This window comes from Mixophyes fleayi, chromosome 12 (genome assembly GCF_038048845.1).
Source record: "Mixophyes fleayi isolate aMixFle1 chromosome 12, aMixFle1.hap1, whole genome shotgun sequence".
Classification (NCBI taxonomy): Eukaryota; Metazoa; Chordata; class Amphibia; order Anura; family Limnodynastidae; genus Mixophyes; species Mixophyes fleayi.
Window position 1 is genome coordinate 21,149,765 of NC_134413.1, and position 15,491 is coordinate 21,165,255.

The 15,491-nt window shown below is 39.9% G+C and overlaps 1 protein-coding gene across 2 annotated transcripts in view; it reads left to right on the forward strand.

The window, feature by feature from the left end:
* Positions 1-15,491, forward strand: part of KCNH5 (potassium voltage-gated channel subfamily H member 5) — a 272,890-nt gene that overhangs the window by 70,191 nt on the left and 187,208 nt on the right. For both annotated transcript variants that reach the window (XM_075193403.1, XM_075193404.1), the window contains exon 4: positions 1,921-2,049. In XM_075193403.1, the coding sequence (XP_075049504.1) occupies positions 1,921-2,049 (129 nt within the window). The remainder of the gene's footprint in view (positions 1-1,920; positions 2,050-15,491) is intronic.

The following is a 15,491-nucleotide window of genomic DNA, read 5'->3' on the forward strand; positions in this document are numbered from 1 at the left end:
CATAAATTTATTAAAAATAAGAAAAACCCCAAAATACTCACCAATCAGAATTCTTCTTCTTTCGTCAGCAGCTTTTAATACAAAACTGCTTGAAAACCAAGTCCAAATAAATTTGTATTCCAAAGTCTCTGCTTGAAAAAATCTTCAGTTCTTCTGGCCAGGAGGGCCCCCCTTGTTGATTGCAGTCTTCTTATCCTCAGCCCAGGAGGGGCCCCATATTTGTATTCCATTCCGGAACATACTTGGTTAAAAAATAAAAAAAGATGAGGGACGCCGCAAAACAGCTTGTACAGTGTACAAGCTCCGATACGCAATGAACTTAGCTCAGCCGTGAGGTCTATTTATAGTATAAGGGGTTTTCCCATGACAGCGTGGGAAAATCCCTTATACTATAAATAGACCTCGCGGCTCATCTCTATTGATTTGGGAAATAGCAATTTTGACAGAAGCACATCTCTGGTGATTTTACATTAAATCACAGGTTCATACATCTGCGAGTTTCAACTCTCCCGAGAAAATCGCTGGATTTGCAAAATCGCATCTTGATACATTTACCCCCAGATTGTTTCAAGGAATTAGATGATACTTTATTGCAAGTTAATTCAATTATGAATAAAGTCAGTTTAACCTTTTATGGAGAATAGCCAACTTCAAAAATATTTAGCATTTTTCCTAATGTAAAATATAATTTTATACTTTTACTGTTAATATCTTTAGTATCTAAAGTGTGGGTAGTTTACTTCCTATATTACTTAAGTATTCCTAATGAGTGCTGAAGTGAAGACTGAGAATGCAGGTTTTGTGCAGATGCTAATTACAGGAGTTTATGCAGATATATTTGACAAGTTAAGTTTACACTATTAGAATTTGCTTGGTATAATATTGTTATAATCGTACACTAGTTATGTTGCTTTTTATGTACAATGAAAATAACGTACACCTCGCTGTTAATAATACAGATATTACAAGACCTGACTATGGCCAGTAAATTTACCTTCAGTCATTAAGAACAAATTTAGATCAAATCTGACCCCTCTTGACACTGCAATAATCATCATCAGCTATTTATATAGCGCCACTAATTCCGCAGCGCTGTACAGAGAACTCACTCACTTCAGTCCCTGCCCCATTGGAGCTTACAGTCTAAATTCCCTAACATACACACAGAGAGAGACTAGGATCAATATGATAGCAGCCAGTTAACCTAATAGTATGTTTTTGGATTGTGGGAGAAAACAGGAGCACCCTGATGAAATCCACACAAACACAGGAAAAACATACAAACTCCACACAGATAAGGCCATGGTTTGGAATTGAACCCATGCCCCAGTGCTGTGAGACAGAGGTGCTACCCACTAAGCCACCATGCTGCCCATAATGTATACATTAGTATGACACCTATAATTTTGGGATTGCATAGGTTTTGGAAGTCTTTATTTACAATCCCCGAACCCCTCTTCCTGTAGATCTTGCTACCAGTTTCTCTACTGGGCAAATTCCACACAGATAAGGCCATGGTTGGGAATTGAACCCATGCCCCAGTGCTGTGAGGCAGAGGTGCTAACCACTGAGCCATCGTGCTGTCCATAATGTATACATTAGTATGACACCTATAATTTTGGGATTGCATAGGGTTTGGAAGTCCTTACTTACAATCCCCGAACCCCTCTTCCTGCAGATCCTGCTACCAGTTTCTCTGCTGGACAAATGTTGATATATTAGAGTGTCAGTAAAAAATGCTATATGACAGTAACTTTTTATAAACATAAAAATTATTTAAGAGATTGAAAAGCCTGGAGAGGTGTTACATTTATACAGTCGCATAACTCCACAGCGGCCTATATCTCTGATTTACTTATGCCCAATATTAACATTACACGTGAGTTATAAAATCAATTGATACTATTTCTTCCTTCACAGGAACGCCGGTTTGGTTTTACATGCAGATTGCTCCAATAAGAAATGAACATGACAAGGTTGTTTTATTCCTTTGTACTTTCAAAGATATAACTTTATTCAAACAACCGATTGAAGATGAATCGACAAGAGGTAATTGTTCTGTCACTCATTAGTGATGCATGGGGCATGCAGCATCTGTATATGTACAACAAATCACTAACAGGAAATCATTCTTTAGTTTTGTTCCATGGAAAGTTATTTACAGATACCTTGGTGAAAATGCAACATAATAATACTAAATATCATTTAAGATTAATGTCTAATGTATAATGAGTTTTTAATGTAATCAAATAAGTCCTACAGCGTAGATCTGTAAGAAATGTGTATAAGGTAAGAAAAGACTAGCAATGCATCATTATGGGGTCTTACAGCCGTGTCTCACAGTATCATCCTGGTTGACCAGAACCTTGGTTTTATATAGCCAATTAAATATATACAAAATTGTTATTTCAAAGAGATATAATTAAAACAACGCAGTTCCATCTGACTAGTATTAAAACCTGAAAAATTTCTATTTGTCCCTGTACAACCCAGATAATATTCTAGTGACCTCTATGCTACACAGAGAGCATTCTAGTGACCTCTAAGGGATACAGAAAGCATTCTAGTAACTTTTATGGGTTACAGAGAGCATTCTAGTGACATATGTGCTATACAGAGAGCATTCTAGTGACATCGATGTTATACAGAGAGCATTCTAGTGACCTCAATGCGATATAGAGAGCATTCTAAACATTTATGCAATACAGAGAGCCTTCTAGTGACCTCAATGCGATACATAGAGCATTCTAGTGACCTCAATGCGATAGAGAGCATTCTAGTGACCTCAATCGGATACAGAGAGCTTTATAGTAACCTTTATACAATACAGAGAACATTCTCATGACCTCTATGCAATACAGAGATCATTCTAGTGACCTTTATGCAAAACTGAAAAATTTCTATTGATCCCTGTACAACCCAGATAATATTCTAGTGACCTCTATGCTACGCAGAGAGAATTCTAGTGACCTCTAAGGGATACAGAGAGCATTCTAGTAACTTTTATGGGTTACAGAGAGCATTCTAGTGACATCTGTGCTATACAGAGAGCATTCTAGTGACCTCAATGCGATATAGAGAGCATTCTAGTAGTAACCTTTATGCAATACAGAGAGCATTCTAGTGACTTCAATGCGATACAGCGAACATTCTAGTGACCTCAATTCGATACAGAGAGCATTCTAGTGACCTCCTATGTGATACAAGGAGCATTATAGTGACCTCTATTTGATACAATGCAGATAACTTATTAGTGACTTCTATAGACCCAATTATCACGGGCCATCAAAACCAGGAACCCAGGCTGTCCAGAATTAGACTTTGTGGCCCGACACCCCTCTCGTTCCTTGTTTTAAAAATGGGCCCTACCACTAGCTATGAATTATGGCCCCTAATGATTGCAATTCTTACTTAGCACTTTTCTTAAATTTCTCCTACTCATGTACATCATGTTTGTAGCACAATAAATAATTGATCACAGTAAAAGCTAAAGCTTTGTAATTTGTTTATTATTGTTAACGTATTGTATTCACCTGTTCGTTCACAACGGAAATAAATAAATAAGATTACTGCAGGATTGCAGCGCTAATAGAGGTACCTAGTAAATAATTGATGGCCCGTTAAGTTACAAAGTGCTGTATGTAAAAGCAATGTTAGATAATGGGCTGTATTGATCTCGAGTGAAATGAGCAGCGGAAAAGCAAATTACCGTGGAGCCTGGCGCACATCAGTTACACGGTACAATATTCACCCTTCTATTTCACCCTCTGATTTTCTCTAAATTAAATCCTGTTCCTGGGAGTTTACATTGTATATGTCAATAAGCGCGCTCACACATAGAAGGGCTGTAAAAAAAAGAGCTGTTTGTTTTCCACCTCATCTATTGTATCCTGTCTTAAATATTTTCAATGCTGGCTGAGGAAGACATTGTGCTCAGTGGTGGAACTACCATTGGTGCTGCAGGTGCAGTGCATCGGGGCCCATAGAGATAACGGGGCCCGCTGCACAGGAAATGAGCGGGCTTTGGGCCCCGGTTCCCTCCTGCCCGCTTCCCTGCACCGAGGCCCACAGCTTACTAGTTCTGTCTCTGATTGTGCTACTACCACAGGGGCAAACGCAGGATTTGTAGAGAGGGGTTTCCATGCCACACCACCAGTGGGCGTGGCCAGCATGCATGGGGGCGTGGTTATAATTTTAGACACTGCTTGGCTGCTTTCCCCATCATATACACAGGCAATGCTGCGTGCACTACGGTTAGGGGCACACAGCTCTCCCTTTTTGAGCAGAGCTGTGTGAAGCAGGACATACCCCCTAACTGTCCCTACAATCAGTACAAAGTCCTGACTGAGTGTGTCAGAACAGATGACAGACTGTCCTGCTCTCTCCTACCTGTTCTTGCTGCTTTCAATACTTGTTGGGGATGACTGTGAACAGTGCAGACAGAAACGATCTGCACACAATCGGCAAAGTGGCTGGTCCCGGGGCAGGGTCCAGCCACCTCAAGCATACAGTACCCCAGGCTGGGAGGGGGGTTTCCAGGCACTAGGAAACCTCCCCTCGGTTTGCCTATGTACCAGTGTCAGAGTGCTTCAGGGGGCCACTATTGCTATAAGTCTATTCCAATGCCATGCTCGTCATCATCATCATTTATTTATATAGCGTCTCTAATTCTGCAGCGCAGTACAGAGAACTCACATCAGTCCCTGCCCCATAGGAGCTTACAGTCTAAATTCCCTAACATACACACACACACAGACAGACACACAGACTAGGGTCAATTTAATGGCAGCCAATTAACCTACTAGTGTGTTTTTGGAGTGTTTTCGGCCACGCATAAAAAGTAGATACATGTTGGCCAAAGAAGGAAGTGTTGTCTTTCGTTACAGCGGATAAAGACATCACTGGGGGGGGAAGTGATTTGCCGGGACAGCCTGTGTTTGGAATTGTTGTCGGGGCAAGCAGGTCCTAATAAATGGTTTTCCCAAAAAATCCGACGATCAGCAGCAAAATTGATTTGAATGATATCTGAGCTTAAGTCTAACAGTACCGTACACTGTGATTGAGATCCTCACGGCAGCTCTCTCTCAGCAACAGCAGAAATGATGGAGCTGATGAATTTGTTGTTTTCCAATGTGAAAAGAAACAGTCAACAAATATTACTTATGTGGTATTGTTAATTATATATTTGTCCTATACAGTCTTTATTAAGGCCATTAGGACAATTGTGTTAGGTATATAGAGGATCTGGCATCTATCAGTAATGTAAAGTAAACCTTACTGTGGGATCAGGGGCTGGCTGGGCTGAGGGGGGTGACATCTGCTCCCCGGGCCGGTTCCATAGTGGGCTATGTTGGGCCGGGTCACTGGGCCATCTGCATTTCATTCCCTTTAAAATATTCCTGAAAGGCTATGAGTCAAGTCTTGCCCCCTACCCGGCTTAATTCTCAAGCCCTCCCCTGTTTGATATTTTATGTTGTGCCTTAGATATGATTTTGTAAGGAAGAGTATGAGCCTCTGTTAGAGGTGGAGGGGCGCTAATCTTTGTGGTGTATAGACACACGTTTCCCTACTGCTCAATCTTACCAAAATGCGGCTGCATCTATGTCCATATTTTAGATATATTCAGCCTCCTACACTTAGAGAGGTAGAAGAGGGGTGGACAAGCAAGTTAAGTACAGTAAGAGCGTGTTTACGTAAGTGTAGAGCAACTCCTAACGATGTGACCTTAATGAGACCTGGTCACATCCCCAGATATGCTTCTTAGGTGTTGAATATCCTGGTGTAAAGAACATGATGATGACGATGATGTCCCTGGCAGGACTATCTAGCTGCTTCTGATTGGCTGCTTGCCTATTGATCCCTCCAGCTTATAATAATTCATTCCTAATAATTCATTGTGGCTATATTATTCCAAGTTGTGGCCCTCTATTCAGATTACTTACTTGTCATTTCCATTTGGACTACTGCAGGGAAGAAAATTCCCTTTGGATTTATTAAGCGGTAAATGACACGTGTGGCAGTGTTTGGATTTCATTACATCCTATATTCACTCTTGTGTAAATGATACTTCATTACATTATATTGTTCATGAATTGGTTAATGTGACAACCAACCACCGTTTGATTGTACTACCATATTAGTTAGTTCTCTTAGTAGACTTGGTGCCACTACGTTTTTAATATTGGAGCCTTTCTTAAAGGTGATCTTTGGCTTTAAGGGCAAAATTAATTTCAATGTCGGATCTTTTTTTAAGATGGCATCATTTTTCTTACTCCCATAATAATCTTATTGAATCTGGAAATAAAGGCCTGATCTAAGGCATCTTGATTTTCCGGATCTCTCTTTGAATTAGAGATCATAGTTATCTCCTAACGGGGCCTACCTATTAATTAACAGGGTTTTTCCCCGTTAGTTTTCATCTGTCATTGCAACGATGACAGAAGAGTTTTCAGAAGAATTTATGAAAAAATAATCACAGGACAGCAAGTCTGATAGGAGGTTGTCCAGGCAATGACTTACCTTTCAACTCCAGTTACTATCGCAAAACCACTTTGCAAAAGTAGCCGGAGTGGAGAGCAGGTAAGCAGGGATCTGTAGATCCCTCTACTGCAATGCTCTCCACATAGGATCCAATGGCTGTCGCCATCTTCAGACACATTGCATCTGATAACCTCTACCATCAAACTTAGCAAGTAGCTGCTTGGGTCTGAAAAACATCCTCTGTGGAACAATTAAGTTTCAACCGTAGCAGTTGCCACTTTGGAATACTGTTCATCCATGATTTAAAATGAGCACTATCATAGTGCAAATAGTTAGTAACAGAAAATGTTTTCTTGTAAATGTGTAAGTAGTAATAGAAGAAACAATAACACTCAGGGAATGGTCTAAGAAATCAATAGCTGAGGGGTGGAACTGGTGAGTAAATTTTAGGTTATATCCATTAGTGTTTATTGCCTGAACAAAAGAAAGCCCCCAAGTGATAATTTGGAGTGGGGATGATACACAGGCAGATTTGAGCCTTCAGTTCCACAGCGCATGATCCGAGTAGCCTTGATGTGAATAATGATGAATTGCAGCGATAACAGGTTTTTAATCACTGCAAAAAGTGACGTTGAATAATTACCATTATTGACGCTTGTTCTTAAATAGGCCCCTATAGCTCTTTATGGCTGCTTAAATATAATAATAAGTGTAGTTCAAAACATCAGAACATAACATCTTAAGTGTATCCCAGTTTGTGCCCTAAAGTCTATAAGGTTTTATGCTTTCCCTGCACCGTTTAGATGTTTTAATGATTTCCCATAAAACTGTGTTGTAAATGTACAACCCCTATTACCCTTCAATAGGTACCATAAATTCCTAATTGCTTTTAGTGAACTTTACAAAACATTGGTATAAGGCGAAACAGAAAACATAAAAAAGAAAATGGTTGAGCATTAAGGGAATATCCCTGTTTTTAGACTAGGGACTGAGATATCACATCAAACAGATTGCCCCTGTAAACAGTGGTCCGCATTGGCATCTGCTACACGTGTAATGGACTCTCAGAGTAAGATCAGGTTGTAGAATGCTTACTGCAGCAGTGTCACAGCTGAAGCTCTCTGTACCACTCCTGTGTGACGGATGTGACCCCCGTGCAATGTGTGTATCACTCCTGTGTGACGGATGTGACCCCCGTGCAATGTGTGTAGCACTCCTGTGTGACGGATGTGACCCCCGTGCAATGTGTGTAGCACTCCTGTGTGACGGATGTGACCCCCGTGCAATGTGTATAGCACTCCTGTGTGACGGATCTGTGACCTCCGTGCAATGTGTGTAGCACTCCTGTGTGACGGATCTGTGACCTCCGTGCAATGTGTGTAGCACTCCTGTGTGACAGATCTGTGACCTCCGTGCAATGTGTGTAGCACTCCTGTGTGACGGATCTGTGACCTCCGTGCAATGTGTGTAGCACTCCTGTGTGACGGATCTGTGACCTCCGTGCAATGTGTGTAGCACTCCTGTGTGCAGATCTGTGACCTCCGTGCAATGTGAGTAGCACTCCTGTGTGACGGATCTGTGACCTCCGTGCAATGTGTGTAGCCCTCCTGTGTGACAGATCTGTGACCTCCGTGCAATGTGTGTAGTACTACTGTGTGATGGATCTGTGTCCTCCGTGCAATGTGTGTAGCACTCCTGTGTGCAGATCTGTGACCTCCGTGCAATGTGTGTAGCACTCCTGTGTGACGGATCTGTGACCTCCATGCAATGTGTGTAGCACTCCTGTGTGACAGATCTGTGACCTCCATGCAATGTGTGTAGCACTCCTGTGTGACAGATCTGTGACCTCCGTGCAATGTAATGTCCGACTAGAGAGGTTTTCGATGGTGGTTTTCTGGGTTGAATACTGTGGGCTTCATTTAGAGTGGGATGCAATTTACACTGAAATCGGAAGTGTAAACTGCATCCCGTAATTTACACAGTATTCAGAGTGGCACGATTCTTTAGATCCGTGTGACTTAGAATGCTGTGCAAATTGCACAAACACGCCTCTTTATCTGCCTTATGTGCCGATGTGCAAGTGTATCATGCACAGCGCCCTGTAAAGCAGATCATTAAATAAATTTAAAAAAATGTAAAATAAAAATTGTTCTCCCCCCCCCCCCAAAAAAAACACAAGGGTTTGTTATGCTTTTTGGGAGGGGGTGCACACTTTTTTTTGTCCAATTCTTTTTTACTTTGTTTTATAATAATTCAAGGTCTCTTGCACCAACTGAAAGCACCCGCAAAAGATACGTCTCCTAGAGACCCCTCTGCGGTTGCTTTCAACACAAAATAGCATGTGAAGAGCGTGAACACTCCTTTACATTGTTAGACTCGCTCACTACCTCCCCCGTTCCACCTCTCTAAGCGCAGAGAGGTGCATCGGGGACATCCGTTTCAGTCGGAGTGCAAACTGAGACGGATCTTTGGCCAAAAGTGCTTTTTGGGCTGAACAGAAGGACTTGTGTTCGACTCTAAATGAGGCCCTGTGCGTTCTAAAAGACTTGTGTACTCTTATATTGTGAGTGGACCCTCCTAGGTTATACTATTATTGATCAGACTGTGCTGGAGTTCCCTCAATGGAACGACACACAGCCATTACAATTACAACACCAGCTGCTATTATAGTTACACTCCACAGTTTATTTGCCACTCTAAACCTTGTGGAAAAAAGGTTTTTAGATGTTGCACCAATTTTTAAAATGACGGTTATTGGAGTTATTTCACCCAATTTTTAATTTCCTAACATAATCTTCAAATGTTTAACAGGGGGTGCTACCACTAAGATACGTTTATTGCAAGAAGGACAAAAAGAGTTTATTCAATGTGGTGCACATTGTTCACTTCTTGGGCCTGATTCACTAAGGATCTTAACTTAAGAAACTTCTTAATTCAGTCTCCTGGACAAAACCATGTTACAATGCAAGGGGTGCAAATTAGTATTCTGTTTTGCACATAAGTTAAATACTGACTGTTTGTTTGTTTTTTAAGTGAATTTAGTGAATAATTAAAATAGCTGGCTACATAAATTCTTTTTTGTTTCCTCTGATTGCTTGAGGTTTTAAATCCCTTGCTGAATTGGCTTGTGTCAATTAATATGCAGAAACAAAATTCCACCGATTAATAGTATGAGTTGTATGGAGGACTTAATAGTTGTCCTCTCTTTATATTCTAAAATTATTTGAGTAAGGTGTTATGACTTCCAGATCGTATTTCTTATTTCCCTGCTTCTTATATACTTTAAACTTCACAAAATAACATAAACAATTCCAGTTTGGATCGTGTCACTAAAATACACAAGTGATGTAAACAAATTTAAATGCCTATAAATTATAACTGTATAAGCAGTGAGTTCCTATGATCAGTGAGTTCTAAAATCATCACTTCAGTGTTGAGAAATCTATAAAAAGAAGATTTTCTTTTCAGACTATTTATATCTGTCTTACTCTTTCTCACACTGTGATAATAGTTTACTTTTGCTTTGCCTACTAATTTTCCAAATGTAGCCACTTACCAATGTCACACTGTGCACAGGGGTTCGTTGTCAGGTGTACACTCCTATAGGATCGTGTTCAATTAGTCAGGATGACTGCAGCAGTTTAAATGCATTAACCACTTCCTTTCCCGTGGGTAAGTGTGGACCACCACTGACCAATAGATTTGGTAGCTGTTATCTCACTGATTATTGTGTATAATGACCTATATAGCAACGTTTGATGCTCCTGTATAAATGTCATCTTCTGAAAGCCATATATTAGTTCAGCTTGGAGAGATATAAAAAAAAAACATGTATTTTGCTGACGTTCCAGGCAGTGACTTCCCAGTGTTGTGCTGAGTGTGCAGTGTGACTGTGTCTTATAGATCAGCCTATGGATGATCTGATGAGGCACATGGCAGGGATCCATGGAGAAAATAGTGGAGAGGCGGCTGGTGTGTTTGTTCTCTTCTCTGCTCGTTATATTTGCTTGACATCCTCTGTGTTTGAGCAGTTGGTGCTAATGGTTTTATTTTTGTGATGAGATCGCGTAACGGAAAATCATGAGTTTTCTTGCTAACAGCAGAAGGCAGAATCTGTGCAAAGACCCAGTGAAGCAGTTTTAGGGCTAGATTTACTAAGCTGCGGGTTTGAAAAAGTGGGGATGTTGCCTATAGCAACCAATCAGATTCCAGCTGTCATTTTGTAGAAAGTACTAAATAAATGAAAGCTAGAATCTGATTGGTTGCTATAGGCAACATCCCCACTTTTTCAAACCCGCAGCTTAGTAAATCTAGCCCTTAGTCTTAAAATGGAAGTAAACCTGAAAATTTGCTTGTTATGTTGTTGAGAAGAGTTACGTGTACTGTCTTCTCTTTTTCGAGGGATGTCAAAGGAGATTTGGTTAATCAGAAAGTCATCCATGACATCAAACTAAAGTGAAAAATTATGCAAAACTAGTGTGACTTACCTTATTTTCAGAATAATTTGGGGGCCCACACAGCAATAAAACTGATGTTAGTCAGTAAGTAGGATGAATGGGTTGTTTCATATAGTGCATTTGATGTCAAGGTTTTCCCGCACCAGTTTGATGTGAGCTTCACATCAGGGCTGTTGGGGACCCGGCTCCTTCCGCAAGTTAACTTCTAGTCTGTAGTTTCATGCTGAGCAACTTGAGAGTGTCCTGAATATAGATTGGCTAGCAGGTATTCCGATGTAAGCTAGGTTGGCATACACGTGGGTAGTCAGAAGCACACAAGCCGGTAGTCCACTGTAAGTCAGGCCAGAATAAAAGTTGGTAGTCAAATGTTAGCTGAGTTTATACTAGAGATGCTCACTGACCTCCGTGAACTGGTTTTGGTTTTGGATCTGGATTAGCTTAGTGTTTTGGTTTTGGTTTCGGCAAAACCGCCCCCGTGTGTTTCGGGTTTTGATTTTGGATCTGTATTTTTTTAGAAAAATTGCTAAAATGTGCTAAAATCACATAATTTTGCTCTTTTGTTGATCCTACATTATTATTAACCTCAATAACACTATTTTCAAGTCATTTGCAGTCAATTATGACAACCTCACAGGTCACAATATTATTTTCATACACTTTCAGACAAATACTGCAGCGACCTGGCTGGATGGTAAGCGACAGAGCAATGACTCAAACACACGGCAGTTCCTAGCACATCTAGGACACATTGGCACACAGCAGTGGCAGAAAAGAAAAGTGGTGCAATTAGCAATGTAGCAATGGAGCTCTCCTCTTTGTTTGTTACCTATATAACACAGTAGAATGGGACTGCAGATTTACAGTTTTACACAAAGCCTGCCAGCCCAAGTATTTGTATTTCAGCAATGATAATTAGCAATGGAGCAATGAAGCTCTCAAAAATGTTACTGTAGATTTTGTTGAACACTGCTACCCCTCCTCTTTCTATTCTATCTAGCTTGCTGCCTGCTCTACAGACTGTGCTACCCCTTCTGTGTCCTTCTGTGAAGTGGCGCTAGATCGCCATGGAGGGTGGTACTTATAGAATTCAAAACTCCGTTTTGCCTCATCTTCGATTCGCTTCGACAAAGCGCGAAAGTACCGAGTCGGCTCAGCTCGGTACTCGGATATGCTAAGTTTGGGTGCGTTCTATTCTCGGGGAACCGAGCCTGAGCATCTCTAGTTTATACACAAGTTGGTAGTCAAACGTTAGCTGAGTTTATACACAAGTGGGTAGTAAGACGTTACCCGAGTTAGCACATAAACCGTTAGTAAGATGTTAGCCAGGTATTACTTCTAATAAAGGTATATATGATCCTTTCTGAGCTCTCCCTATGAATTGCTGCCTCCATACACAACTGAGCGCCACTTCACTCTATACTCAACATACAATTCTAATATGTGTTTGTTGTCAATTATCTCATTGACACTTATGTTCAAAAGCATTTTTTTATACATGAACTTGGAAAATGTGAATTTTATTAAACACAATTTAAGTTTGTGGGCTCTATCATCTTACTAGAAGTAATACCCAACATACGATACTAATACGTGTATATCTCAGGCGCATACCATATATACTACAGACGTTATGAATATGATTGTACGTGTCAAATAAAATTCCTAAAAATAACAGTGTCATAGAAATCATTCCAATAACAATCACTTGAATTCAATTGACAATAACTTGAGTCTTTCTCACATGAGTCTTCGCTTCAACAGTCAAATAGTAAAATCTCACAAAGTCTCTTCTATTCTTAGTATTTAACAAACTTGTTCATTGTCCCATCAGTTGTCTCCAAATCAATAACTGTATATGCCAGAGATAGAGATATGAGCAGTATTATAGTGTAGTAGTTCAAAACAGACCAAAGGAGATCTAATCCCCAGAAAGGAACCTCTATTTAATCGCGCTCAAAAACGACAGAAGCTAATTACAGCACATGTATACACCTATGAAGGTGACTATTAATAAATTGGATCAGAGATTGGCAATGTCCACTTTGAAAGGAGATAAAATTCCTTTCTGATGCCATACTGGCACTCGGACCACTATGTTAGATAAAAAGTGTATGACCCTTTCATGACCAGACGTGTGTGCCAGTTTTGCACCTCAGATGACCACATGAAATGACCATGTACTGCTTCTGTTTCGTCAGTCATAGGACTTTATTTTTACCCCTGCCAAAGAAATCTTTCTATTATTTGTTTGGGAAATATAAGGATTTCTTTTGGCACCTATTATTATCTTTAATTTATAAGGCGCCACAAAGGGTCCGCAGCGCCGTACATGACATACAGAAAACAGTGAGCCATGACACAACATGATATAGAAAGAACAAAACAAGAACAAAAATATAAGTAAATATATTTAATTTCGCAGGCATTATATAAATATATATATGGGAAAAACAGGTATAAACTAAAAATATACTTTTTCCACGGTTCTTTCCATCCTACATACACAGAATTAATTCTTCCCACACAAAATACCCAAAATCTTTGCCAGTCATAGCGGAAGAATAACAGAAGAACATCTTAGAAATAAAAGCACAACTATTTGAAGAAAGCATTTTTGTATGTGTACAAAATGTTAATATATATATATATGTATGTGTATATGTATATATGTGTATATATATATATATTTCTATAATATAAATGCTTAGTGGCGTGTGTTAGTCTGTCTGTGTGTGTGTGTGTGTGTGTAAAAAATAAAACCAAGCTGCAGCGCCACCTGCTGGGTGGAGTTATACACTGACCTACTAAATTCTTAGTGTGTGTGGGAAAAAAAATTCAGAAAGGGCTGAAATTTGGTATACTAAGATGTTTTTAATTTGTTAATTTAATCTGTTAATTGTTAAAAGTGTTTATAAAGAGTTAAAAAAAATATATATATATTTCTTGAAGGAGAAGTGACAGTTGGGAGTGGTTGGTGGTTGCCGGGGGTGACACTGGGGAGTGGTTGGTGGTTGCCGGGGGTGACATAGTGAGAGGAGTGTGATACTCAGGACCGCTGAGAGAGATCCCTGTGTCTGGATTGACATCTGGATAGATGTGGTGATGAAAATGAAGGATGAGGTGATGGAGAAAAATGATGAGGTGGTGACATGTGGACAAAACCACGTTAAAAAAGGGCGCTTATGTCGGGAAGTAACGCTCTTCCCCTGAGGAGGCCTGGGCTAGGCCCAAATGCATGACAAGAACCTTTTTAACACCTTAAGTAGCTTGATTTGACTAGAATGCATGAGTATCATGCACGGGTTAACTTGTATTTATATATATATATTCTTTAAAATTTTAAACTTGTTTTTAACAATTTATTTATTTTTTTGTTCACTGAATGGAAATAAAAGCCCCAACCTGAGCATGCGTGAACTGACTAATCATGTCACGCATGTCGCCCTTAGACTTTCCAGATAAGCAGTAGGATAACTCTTACCGCCCATCACCACATTGTTAAATAAGCCCCTTCCCCTCTCTTTCTTCAGCCAGAACACGCAGTGATGACTGGGAGGATTGCCTTGGGACGGACCTTCTGCAGCACAGTTCTGAGCAATCTCATAAAGATTGATCTGTTTTTGTGTACAGTAATCAATAATGTGTCACTTCCTGCATGTTCTCTTACTGTAATGAAGAGTACAGAAACCCCTAGTGATAGAGAATCCATGACTGAGGCCCTATGGAAACAACTGATGTAGACTCTCCACCTATGGCATTCAGATGGTTAATGCTTAAGTCCTGTATGTTCGGCTCTGTTTGGAAGAATATCTCATGTAAAAGGTTTGAATTTTCCTTTAAAGCCTCAGTCTAATAAGAACACCAGTTTGATGGGCTGCATTGAGAAACTGCTGTTCAGTGCAACTCTGACAATTTAGTACAAAGAAAATGTTTTACTTTTCACTGATGTCTAGTTGCCATCCAATCTGTGTTAGGCTTGGTGTGTTACAAAATGTTGATCCTCCAACATGACAAATTACAGAGAGCAGGACTTCTCTGCTCCCGAATTTCCCATTGATATTCCTAATCAGTTACCTGGACTGAAATTATGGTTTGAAAAAAACATAAAAAACAAACTTTACTTAGTTGAGTGGCAGATTCATAGGAAAAGGGAGTAACATTCAAAGACTATATAGGAAGCAGAAGGGGAATGGAAATTATCTTTAAAATAGAGCTATATTAATTATTTTGTAAAAATACCGCCGCTTTTTGGGAATAAACTAGATGTAAAAGCGGTGGTATTTTTTCCATAGAGTATGGAGTTATTTTACCTCCATTTAAAAGACCATTTACTTTCTGCTTCTCCACTTTTGTAGTATTTCCCCCAAGGAGGTGACAAGAGAGATTAATACTCATCAGGGCGTCTTTGTTTTTTCATATGTCAAGTACCAACCTCCGTGCCAGCCAACATGAAAGATTGTAAACTTGACCTTTCTATACAATTAATCTATCACACATGTGTTAAGTGTTGTTCAGTTAAGTATTTGTTTCATAACTGTAGGTTATAATATCCCA